The sequence below is a fragment of the Leuresthes tenuis genome, unplaced genomic scaffold (assembly GCF_036924035.1).
Source record: "Leuresthes tenuis unplaced genomic scaffold, fLeuTen1.0.hap1 SCAF_3, whole genome shotgun sequence".
NCBI classification, from domain to species: domain Eukaryota; kingdom Metazoa; phylum Chordata; class Actinopteri; order Atheriniformes; family Atherinopsidae; genus Leuresthes; species Leuresthes tenuis.
The window spans coordinates 2768001-2780652 of NW_027325357.1; the positions used below are offsets into that span (position 1 = coordinate 2768001).

Here is a 12652-nt window from a genome sequence, read left to right on the forward strand (position 1 = left end):
ATGAGAACTCTTACAACTTCTCTTAGCAAGACAGAATTAAAAGTATACAGGACCAAAGAGTTGTTTCCTGTTACCAAGTGTCTTGGTAATGAGACGGATCCACATCAAACTGGCGGAAATATGGGCAGAACTCGCCTGTTTGAAAGGCACCATTAGGAAACCACAGCTGAGTCTTCTGGGACTGGGTGTGATTTGCCTTCTGAGACTTGAGGAAACTTGCATAACAGTTGTTGCAGATCAAGTGAAGACGATCATTTGCAGCAGTAACATTTCCTAAATCATGTTAATCCTTATTAAGGGTCAACTGGCCTACTGTAAAGCATACAGAAATTTTATTTTTTGGCACTTAATGCAGATTTTAGGCGCATTCCCACTGTAGGAACCTTTTGCAGTTCCTGGAACCTTTTCAGGAATCGGGAATAGTTTCGTGCATTCGGACATACAGGAACTAGGGACCACGGCCCTCAGTTCCTGGAACCATTTTAGCTCCTTCAGGGTCTTTTCTGGGTTCCACAGGAACATGACGGAGGTGTTTGGTGGCTGGTAGCTCCGCCCCTTGTCTGAAATGTTTACTCATACGACACGGACCCAACCGGCGCCTGTTTAATAAGTTAAACTTAGTCTCCTTTGTCTGCGGCGCTCTGCTCTCCTTCTTTCCTCCATGAAAGGAAGAAGTATCGCCCGCTGCTGGATTCTCCGTCTCCTGACTCTCGCTGTGCGCTCTTCCAGCCTCCATCTTAGACGCCTGATGTGATCGTCCATGATTAATATCACCGCCATGCAGACCATAAACACGGTGGCCTCCTCGCTCTCCGTGTTAGCTTCTTGGTGCTGTTGTTTTCTTCTCTCCTTACTTTTCCCGGGTTCTGTTTTGTTGCTGAGTGGCGCTAAAGTAACACGTCTGTCGCAGACGGCTGCGTCACATCAGTCCCTGTCGAGGTCCCCGACTCATGTGAATGCAAAATGAAATGGTTCCCCTGGGGAAGGACAGGTCTTAGAACTAAATTGGAGTTCTTAGAACTAAATTGGAGTTCTTAGAACTAAATTCGAGTTCTTAGAACTAAATTCGAGTTCTTATAAGGTCTCTGTCCGAATGCACCTTTTGTGACCTCATAGAAAGGGCTTTAAAACAGGATTCACACTGTCTTGTGTAGTATGGAATGAAAGCCTTTATTTTTTTAACTTAACTTAACTGAAAACACATTTAATACCTTGTAAATGTCAGGTTAGAAAGCACAAAATGTAAGTAAACAGCTTTATGAAGTAACTTAATGGCTCCCATCAGCAGTAAATCTCTTGGTCAGCAAAGTTTTGATGACTTGCTGGTTCAGAAGCACAAAACAAAAACCACTGTTCAACCCATTCAGCTTCCCCTTTTTCCTGTCTGCCAGCCCTGCTCATCATGAAGTTTAGCTTATTTCCTTTTTTAGGGACACTTTAACAGGCTGCGAGCAGAGATACTGTACCAGGAAGTGCCTGATCAGCAAAACTGGACATCTGACCCCCAATTGGCTTTGAGATGGTTCCAGTAGGTCAACTGCTCGAAGGGAAAGAATGTCAGTTCAAAGCAGCTTTTATGTGAACGAATATCTGTAGATAAGCTCATGATTCAGTTGTGTAAAATTTGGTCACAGAGAGAGTTTGGAACCAAACAGGATTTTAGGAACAATGACTGTGATGACATGGCATTTTTTTCTTAACTGCTCAGGAGAATTACATCTGCTCAACAGGTTGTTCTTCTCCCAACGACTGAATTTAACATTTAGTATTTTCAGAAAATTTGCATTGTAGGATTTGGCTTACCCAGATTGCTGGTAAAGCTGACTGATAACTACTTAAAATAAAAAAGATGAATAGATAAATTAATACATTCATTATTTTTCATTTAAAAGCTTCAAAAGAACAAAAATCTACTGAATCACATACTGTATGCTTTGGTTGTTTTAGTTACATTAGCTACTTAACTAAATTAAACCAACTGTTGTAACTAATAGCTTATCTGGTTGGACTATCTGTTTCAATTAAACTAAACCAATTAATTTATACTGCTAAACTGTACTCAAACATAACTAACAAGTATATTTGCTAGGTGCTTAACAGAAGGATCACTTTAGCTAACCCAAATGCTAATCAGCTAACCAGTGTTTGAATCTCAGTTTAGCAGCTAACTGAGCAGTGAACCAAATCATCAAAAAATAAATTTCTCCATAACTTGCCAAACAATTAAGGCAAAAGGTTGTTAGATTAAACCTACACCAAATGGTTTGGATAGCTAGCTTGTCTGTAGCAGTTTTCAGTAGCTTGCATGTAGCTGTCGGCTAGCATGTAGCTATCAGCTACATGACCTTAAATGTTTGCTAACAGAGAACCGTGTCTGTCTGATCTTATCTTTTTGAGACTTCAGTGCTGTGCTGATTTAACGCAGAAATCTTCAGGCATCGCACTGGAGATCGGACTTTACTCATGATATGTCTCATTACACACAAAAAACATCAACATTGAGCTGTTTTGTTTAACATTTTTAGAGCGGAGGAAGAAGACTTTGCTGTTTAGTCCCAACGCAGCACATTTAAGTGCTTTACTTCCTGCTCTACTGTTAAACACTGCCTTAAGTCCCACTAAGTTCCACAATGTGGTCGTTTAAGGAATGAGAAGTTACTAAATGCATTAGTTAAGGTTAAACACCCATTTGCTTAATAATATCTGAGTGGTGACGCTAAACTCAGTTATATAGAATATACAAAAATCGAATGAAACGGGTTGTTCCTGCCTGTTCCATCTTTCTTTTAAAAGACAGTAGCTTTAAAACACCAGGCTGATGATGTTCTGGTCCCATTTAATCTCTGATAAACAGCTACAAGTGAAAGATGCCAGATGGACCTGACACTGATAGAGAATCCATTCTCACTTCCTTTGTATCTTTCATGGCTTTTCTTGTCTGGTGGGTAGTTTTCCTGCTCACTGAGCTGATTAAAGCTCATTTGCTGAGGTAGATACAGTGACTGGGACACAAGCCGGTCTCTTTCTGAGATCCTGATTGATGTTTATGTAAAACACACCAGAGTCAGCAGTGAGTGATGATGTGTGCAGTAAATCCTGTCCTTCCTTCTCATCTTTTATTGCTTTGCTTTTCTGTATTATTTCCTGAGTTCAGGCTCGCTGTGCTGATCGAAGACTTTTGTCCAGGTCCTGACGGTCATAGGCTGGGAGACGACTTCAGGCCCTGGCCCGGTTTTCCTCACTTTTCCTGGCGTCAGCAGCCACTTACTGTGTGTGTTTGTGGAAGTCACCGTGCAGTACTCGGTGTTCTGAAATGTCTGTTTTACCAGGAAATCTGAAGAGACTAAAAAGATAAGGACAGAATACCACAGCCAGGCTGGTGCAGCACACACAGGTTCTGCTGAGCATGCCATAAATGACCAGAAACTGAGAAAATCTACAAAAATGTCAAAGGTACGTATTTTTTAAAACATCACCAGTCTGTCGTTGGTGCACATGAAAAGAAGGCTTTATCTTTTAGCAGTAAATTAATTAGCATTTAGTTTAAATAATATGTTTAGTTTGTGACATGATGAGGAAATTCATTCAATCCATCCAAGGAAGGAAGGACATTAAGACAAGTTTAACTCCGTAATCCTAACAATTATTTCCAGAGAAAAGTATTGGAAACTGAGACCGTAACATAAGCAAATCAAGGTAAATTAAAAGAAATAAATCAGGAAATCAAGCTCCGATAGAAATCAGGAACAAAGTATGGATCCAGACTGATATAAAAGAAAAGCAAAAAAGAAAAATATAAATACATAAGCATCTTTACATGAAAAGTTCAACCAAAACTGGACTTTTAAAATGTACGTAAACATGATAATAGATTATAGAGCTTGGGTTTGAATCCCTCCTGAATGTCTTCACTCAACTAGACTCAAATGGGCCTAAATCCTCTGTTCGGGCTCCAAAGTTCCATCTTTTTGCATCATTTTATAAAAACAATAACGTGTTTATTAATCCACATAATATTGGAAACTGAGACCACATCATAAGCAAATCAAGGTAAATTAAAAGAAATAAATCAGGAAATCAAGCTCCGATAGAAATCAGGAACAAAGTATGGATCCAGACTGATATAAAAGAAAAGCAACTGTACGAGTGACTCTGCAAACAGAAAACCTGATTATATACCGGATCATTTCATAGGGAGGAACATATGTTGCAGACTTGCCCTTTAAAAAAATATAAATACATAAGCATCTTTACATGAAACAAAAAAGAAAAGAAAAAACATTATCTGGAAAGTTCAACCAAAACTGGACTTTTAAAATGTACGTAAACGTGATAATAAATCATAGAGCTTGGGTTTGAATCCCTCCTGAATGTCTTCACTCAACTAGACTCAAATGGGCCTAAATCCTCTGTTTGGGCTCCAAAGTTCCATCTTTTTGCATCATTTTTATAAAAACAGTAAAGTGTTTATTGATCCAGCTGAATTCCCAATAAAGCTGCTCTCATTCACAGGTTTTCAGAAACTGGGACTTAAAATCAGCCCATTAAGACTACGAGTCGGCTCACTGAAAGCGTTTCCAGACTGTCGCTCTGCTCTAATAAAATCCTGATTTTATAACCACAGAATCTGACAGAATCACTATTAAAGGACAGTTGGATAAAAGGGGAACTCCGGTATTTTTAAACCTTATTTCTGGCATGAAATACGTTCATCTACTCACCGAGAACAGTTTGGTGGATGAAGTGGTCCCAGTAGAGTGCCTGTGTAGAAATCCCTCCGTTAGCTCTCCTATAGCTGCAAGTAGCCACATAACAGCAGCTCTGAGCTAACAGAGCTATAGCACACGTTCATTCATTCATTCTTCTTAAAGTATTGGTGAAATAAAGACAGATAATGCCTTATTTAGAGGCTGCATCCTGTAAGCCCCGTTCACTCCGTTATATGGATCTCCAGTTATCTAAATATCTTCTGAAGGACGCCGACTTTCACCAAACTGTTCTCAGTGAGGAGATGAACGTGTTTCATGCCAGAAATAAGGTCCAGGTTTAAAAATACCGGAGTTCCTCTTTAAAGTAACTTAAGAGGCAGCTGGATGTCTGGAACATTTACTCACAAAGTTCATAGCATTGCACCATCGAACATACTTCATTTTATAATTTGATTCCCCTCCCATGCATGTACACTGGGACAAGGATGATGGTCCATTTAACTGGCCCGGCTGAACTGTAACTGGGCTAAAATGTGCACATAACTTTGCTAACTCATAAAAGATTCATCTATTTTTCTGTCAGTCTCTCCTTTAACCACATACGTGTAAAATTTGGAGTAATTATGATCCAATTTACAAATAAAAATTGTTTGAATAGTAAATAAATGGGATTTATTCATGAAAAACGCACATAAACGTAAAGGTGGTTGGTATCTGTCGAGATTCCCTTAAAAACACGGAAATGGAGGTGAAATTCTAACAGAATTAAGATGAATATGAGATTTTCACCATTATCAATCAAGCAAGACCCAGTGTCCACTGCAGGGATTAAAACCAAATAAATTACATTATCGAAAGTGAAAATCCTTTAATGTGTTTCTTAGAGCCGAAATAATTGAATTATCAAAAATAAATGCTTTTTCTTCTGGGTCTCAGCAGCTTGGAGGAGCTTTCAGGTGACATTAACCACCACCCATGAAAGGTAAACCGTGGAAGCTGTAACCATGTAGATTTCCATGAGTTTAACCGTGTGATTTAACATATCAATCGTTTACTTTTAACTCTTAACTGTAGTCATTCACAAAGTAGGTGCAGAACCTGTGAAAACATTGTCCTCTAACCATTAAAGTTACTGGATTTGCACCCGTCACCATCTTCTCCTTGCAAGTATTTGTGGTCAAACGAACACTGGAGAGACGTGGAAAAGTGGAGGCCGTGATGTAGAAAAAGGTATCCGGATGCGGCGCCACTCTGGAATAATTTCACGAGCATGTGGGTGACTCACACATCTGATAACCATTGTTCCAGCAGCATGTCGTGTTAGCTTGGTTTCTGGGGTCAACCAGATAAGGAAAAGGTACTCAGCATGTTGAACTTCCATCTTTATTTGACCTCAGAAATGAGTGGAAATCTTAAAACGTGTCCCGCTCTGCCTGAGGAAGTCTTCCCAAATGTATGTGGACATATATCAGAATAAAATCTGATTCTAAGGGTTCAGTAGACCTGAGCCTACTGTGGTGGCTTAGTTTCCACCTGCTTCCTGCTATTGTTCTGCCTGGTTGCAGTTTGACCTTTAACCCTCTCTGTGGTCAGATCCAGACTCTCCGTGTCTGCTCATCAAGTCCATCGGAGTTAAAACAGGAAAGAAACTCGGCTTTCACATTTGTTACTATTTGTTCTGAGAAGCAGACGACAAGTTGTGTCAGCTGACGAGGAAATCCGTCCAAATCTCAATGCTGCAGTGGAACAACCAGAAGGGGAAATCCGCCCTAAACTTCCTGTTAAGAAGAGAGGATTTCGCACAATCTTTGTCTCTTTATTCTAAAATCACCTTCTAGTACAGTTACATAGTCGTAGTATAAGTTATTAAAAGCTTAACTCTATGTCAGTGTGTTTGTTCTGTTTAGATCATCCTCATCAAATGTGTCAGAGGCTCAAGAAAGACGAGGCCGGTCCCAAATAAAACGTGCACTTAAAGAGAAAAAGTTAACAGAAAAGGAGTTTATATGAACAAAAATACACAAAGTTTAAGCTGAAGGTTGTATTTGTCCGGTGGAAAAGTGAAAGGCGACTGAAAAACAGAGGAACTGAAGAAGTAATCGGTGTAAAACACAAGGTTTCTCCCATGATAGTGTGACTAAAATAAGATAAATCTTCAGCAGCTGAGGATCCAGACGGACAAAACTCCACACAAGGAATTAAAAGAGTCAGAATGACAAAGACGACATAAAAAACTGAGGTGAGTAAATAAATGGTTCAAATAAAACAAAGCACAAAAGTGACTTATTTTCACTGATTTTCACACAGATTTTCTGTATATTCTCATGTGCTTCTCTTGAATTCTGGTTCCCAAACATCTTGCTTAACAGCTCTTTTCAACCACATCCTCTTTAATGTTTCACTCGAGTGTTTTTTTTAATATCCCTAAAGAATTTAAAGTAATAAGATTTGTGTTCAAATACAAGTGCAGTGAAGTGCTTTTGTCATTTTGTGCGACGTTTCTCGGCTCCTGTTTCCTTGTGTGTCTTGATTCTGCAAAACTTCGTGACTAAAACCAGTATTACTTCCCCTGAACAGCTGTACCTCTGCTGGGTAAAAAGTAGGAGGAGATGACCCCTGCTGGGAGGTACCAGTTTCCTTTTTTTTTCTTTCTTTCTCTTCCCAGATAAGAGAGGAAAAACCAGCAGCAGTTCCTCCATGCTCGGCGGCTGCCTCGCTGGACGCTGAACTGAGCGTTAACTTGTTGGCTGTAATTTGTTGGTTATTGCCACACATATCAGGCTCATAGCGAGCCAAGAATACCGCTGATAACACTGCAGATGCCTGGATCCTCCCTGTTGTTGCTTATAAGAGGCTGCTTTAGTTTTTGCATCCATAAGCAGCAGGTTGCTCTCAGTTTTCTGACAGCTACCACTGCTGGAATGGTTGACCATTGTTTTGTTTTTCCTCCTCAGAGGATGATGTTATCTGTGTGTTTTTTCCTGTAGTTGGTTGTAAAAGTTGAATTTGAGGTTCAGACTTCTCATGGGAGAAGAAAACTGAGATAGACTGACAGCGTGGACGTTTTCTGGATATTTCCCACCGATTCTTTTCACCACTGAGGAGGACACAAAGTTTGTTTTTCTCTCTGGATGTGAGACACTGAGCCATGCTGCTGCTTCTGCCTCTGCTGCTGGAGCTCTGCCTGCAAACCTCTCTGCAGGAACAGGTAACACCCATCCAATTCCATCACGCTGACATCATGCATCACCTGCTGATCTTTGCTTCACTTTCTGACATATTGTTACATGTCTTTACTCTTCGGCTCTTTTACTACAGAATTAGTAATGTTTACAGGGCATTTGTGCTCATTCCAGGGAATTTAAAGTCATTTCTGTTGAATGAATGACGAGCGTGGATTAGCAGAATAAGAGCATCTCTGACAAAACCATGAAAGTAAAGCAAATAACACTTAAACAGTTTTGAATCATCAAGTGTTTCCAGGAAGTTTAGGAATTAACTGGAGGCCTGGACAATAATCTGACTTTACTGGATTAAACTCATGTAATGACACAATATTAAGCAACAGCTCCATTTGGGCACTGTTTTAATCATCATGTTAATATTTCTTTATTTTTTTTTTCTTTTATTTATTTCTTTCTATATCTTTTACTACAGAATTAGTCATGTTTACAGGGCATTTGTGCTCATTCCAGGGAATTTAAAGTCATTTCTGTTGAATGAATGACTAGCGTGGATTAGCAGAATAGAGCATCTCTGACAAAACCATGAAAGTAAAGCAAATAACACTTAAACAGTTTTGAATCATCAAGTGTTGTCTAATTCTAGGAAGTTTAGGAATTAACCGGAGACCTGGACAATAATCTGACTTATTGTAATGACACAATATTAAGCAGCGGCTCTATTAATCATCATGCTAATATTTCTTAATTACCTTTAATTCAGTCCAACTCAAGATGATGAGAATTCCAAAAGGTATTTAATCAATATATAATATATAATATCAATATATCAGCCGGTTTCTGCAGCATTATGTGAATAACACAAAGGTTTGAGAGTGAGCCTAAACTTTGAGCTGCAGAAGGTGGCGAGTTTCTGTCCATCAATCAAACAGTTGATCAGATTAACTGTCAGAAATTACCACCAATAAACCAATGATGATGTCAGACTTTAAATGAAAGAAACAGAGGGTGAAATCAACTGATTATTTTGTTTCTAATAAGGCTCAAACAGCACATAGACTGGATACTACATTTCCCAGAATGCACTCTGATTCCTGCCTACCTGTCCTGTCCCGAACTAAAGTGAATCTGCAGTTTCAAAGCTTATGCTGTGATAATAACTGCTGAAGCAGCAAAATCATGATGATGACAAATGATTTGTGGATATTTTTATGTGTAGAACTTTTCTATTCTGATTTGTTTCTGTGTTTCATGAAGAGTTGTTTTTCTGTTTCTCACACACTTGATTGTGTTTGTGTGAGAAAACCTCTGAGAACCAGGTGTGTATTTGGTTTTGTTGTGTTTTGGGATCATGAAGGTTCTTGTAGTCCAGGTACGTTTGTCCACATGTTAGCTGTGGTTGTAAGTTGTGAAATGGTGATTTATTCCAAGGTTTTTATCCTCTGCTTGGCTGCGTCTGAAGGCCTAAATATTAATTCTAACCCCAATTATGTACTTTTAATCTCACCCGAACCCTTTGTGGGTGAGAGCGCAGTGGAAAAGTAAGAAATATTGAGTGTGAGGGAAGTAGAAAAGTGTAAAAAAGGGTTAAAAACATGTTGCATGTTCCACCAAAACATCTGTAAAACTGTCGTCACGAGCAGGAACTACCAAAAGTACAGCATCGTCTGCAGGTGGCCTGTTTGGGTTTGTGGGTTCATGGTTTTGTTTTTCATGTGTTTCTGGGTCCATTTGTTCTTCAGTTATTAGTTTCAGGAGTTTAGTCTTTAGTTTAGACTCATTTACTTGTCTCGGTTTAGTCATTCTCGGTCATTGCTTCCATGTTCTGGTCATCGTTCACCTGTTCAATCCTCTCACCATCACTTTCCCGCAGTGTTTGAGCTCCCTGTTTTCCCTCAGTCATCGTCAGATCCCCACCTTTTTCATCCATGGTTGTAGTTCCTGTCGGGTTTTATTATTTCTTAGGTTTTTCTTTTCTCACAGTTTAGCTTCGTGGTTTTCCGGCCTTGCTGTGGCTTTCGTTTAAATGAATCCCGTCCAGTTACCCTTCAGCCCACTGTGTCCATCTGTGTTGTGTTTGGATCCGTGTTTAGTTCTGATGCCATTTTACGCAGTTTCTGGTTTTATTCGTGACTAATGTCATGGTTTGGTCTTATGTTCACTTCCTGAGTGGTTTTAAAATCTTCTTCCCTTTTGAATCTGTTGCCTGGCTTTGCTTTACTTCTGCTCAGCGTCAAAGTAAATCTTATTCTTTGGGTTCCCGTGTGGTGTGACGTCGTCTTCTTTACGACTTGTTTCCTTTGTTTTCAGGACCTTCTGGCTTGGTTTAGTCTTTCTTTTGTAAAGCTGCTGCTTCTGTGTGTTTTAGCCTTACTTTAAGTTCCTTTATGATCCCGTTTAATCCGACTTCATGTCACTGATCGCCGCACACCTGCCTTGCATTTATCTTTAATTCTAATTCTTTATTATTTCTCTTCTTTATTATTCTTTATTATTTATTTAATTCTTCTTTCTGCACTTCCTTCTATGCCTGCACCCTATCTCTGCTCTGTCCCCTCTGACAGAGTCGGACTCCTGGGTTCCTTCTATGTAGCTTATTGTTAGCTTATTGTTAGCTTATTGTTAGCTTATTGTTAGCTTATTGTTAGCTTTTTATATAGCTGTTATATCTTCATTTGTAAGTCGCTTTGGATAAAAACGTCTGATAAATACAGAAACATGAACACAAACGTAACATAATTCCCCAAAGAGTTTATCCCCTTTCATTTCCGGTTTCCATTCAATTTGTTGTTATTATCAGTCTTTGCGATTCACTCCTTTGTGCCAAATCAAGTTTAGCTTCTTCTTTGTTCTTGGATTTTGTTTCTGTTTGTTTTCATGAGTTTGATCAAATATTCTTCAGTTCGTTATCCACCCGCCTCCCACCTGTGAGAATCCTCCATCTGCAAACCGTGACAACATATGTGTGAAAATGAAAGTGCTCAGAGCGTCCAGGGACAGAGGATGAGACGATTCAGTCCACCACAGAAAAAAGTCAAACTAAAATAGATTCAGCCTCATATCATCACTTATATCTGGGATAAACTTAATATAACAAGCTGTAGGGAAGCTTTTAATGTCGTTATGAAATTACTTTTTAATGGTAACAGGTTAATTATATCATTATAGATAAGACAGATTTCTTTCCCTTTACCACAAACAATTGGAGCTGGAAACAACAGGAGAGTTGAAGGAGAGTTGGTTAAACTTTCATCGACCCCCACATGCCCCAATTCAGCGTTAGAGATCTTTCCAACAGTGTTGAACACAATAATTGAACAATGACTTTAGATGTTAACATAGTTCCCGCTCATTTCGAGCTCAGCATAATCATCTCGAGAACCAAAGCAAAAGTTCTCATAAGTGAAGTTCTTTATGTCGTGATCTCAAGGAAACAAAAGACCGATTTCTCACTTGTTATCACAGGAAAATCTGCTTTTTATCTCAAGAAAACAGAAAAATCAGCTTGTGATATTGACAATATCATTGAGATTAAAAAAAATTTAAGGCAAATCTGATCTCGACTCGTAGAAAAAGATGAATTTCTTCAAACTGAATCAGCTGTTTGAACAACTCTGATGCTCCATAATCTGACATAATCTGACCTTTTTCATACAGACACCAGATGGAGCATCCATAATTTACAGATTTAATGATTATATTCTTACTCTCAGTTACCAGCCCAGTCTCACAGAAGAGTTGGAAGAGTCCAAATCGTGTATTTATTGATATCCAGCCCTGATCGTGTATGTTTTTTATGCCCTTACCTTAAAGGGGAACTCTGGTATTTTTAAACCTTATTTCTGGCATGAAATACGTTCATCTGCTCACTGAGAACAGTTTGGTGAAAGCCGGCGTCCTTCAGAAGATATTTAGATAACTGGAGATCCATATAACGGAGAGAACGGGGCTTAGAGGATGCAGCCTCTAAATAAGGCATTATCTGTCTTTATTTCACCAATACTTTAAGAAGAATGAATGAATGAACGTGTGCTATAGCTCTGTTAGCTCATAGCTGCTGTGTTGTTGTTATTGGCTGCTATCGGGGGCTTATGATGTCATCGACGCCCGCCGCTTTAACTCGCCACGTAAGACTGTGAAGTGGGAAGTCATTGGACAGTATTAGGTTGGATGGATATGGCTAATGGGTCTCTGTGTGACAGTCCACGCTGTAATGCCACCGTTCAAGTTATTTTGAACCCATTATAACATGTTTGTGGTTTAAAATGTAGGAATGTAACACCTTTGAAAGGTAGATGAAGCTTTATAATCCTTTTGGACCATAGAAAGTACAGTAATATCATAGTTTTTGAGTGAAACTGTTTTAGCAAAAAGAGACTTTCTGCCTCCCCAAATCACCATGTAAATCATTTGTTCATTAAACAATAACAACTAAAAATCAAACTCAAAGAATATATCGCTCTACTGGTCCTGACCATCATGTTTAACCCTTCTGTGCCCTTTCTTAAAGGAAATTACATTTACAAAACAATCACTTACCTCCCTGATCTAACAAAACAGGAGAATTAAAAAAGGAAGGAAAACAAAATGGCCGTCCAGGTGCATGAAGTTGCATCAAGTATCACGTGTGCTGCAAACTGAGGCTGGTTGGGAGGAGAGGAAGACGAGTAACTCTTCCACCACCTCCAGTTGATTTGTTCTGCAGGAGCCGATCCTCTGTGGAGGTTTAACCAACCTCAGCTCATTCATAATGAACCCTTA

The 12652-nt window shown here is 39.2% G+C and overlaps 1 protein-coding gene across 1 annotated transcript in view; it reads left to right on the top strand.

Annotated features, from left to right (window-relative positions):
• Positions 1–7392: 7392 nt before the first annotated feature.
• stab1 (stabilin 1) overlaps positions 7393–12652 on the top strand; it is a 111085-nt gene continuing 105825 nt past the window's right edge. Inside the window, exon 1 of the mRNA XM_072381442.1 lies at positions 7393–7917. Coding sequence (XP_072237543.1) covers positions 7858–7917 — 60 coding nt within the window. The 5' untranslated portion in view covers positions 7393–7857. The remainder of the gene's footprint in view (positions 7918–12652) is intronic.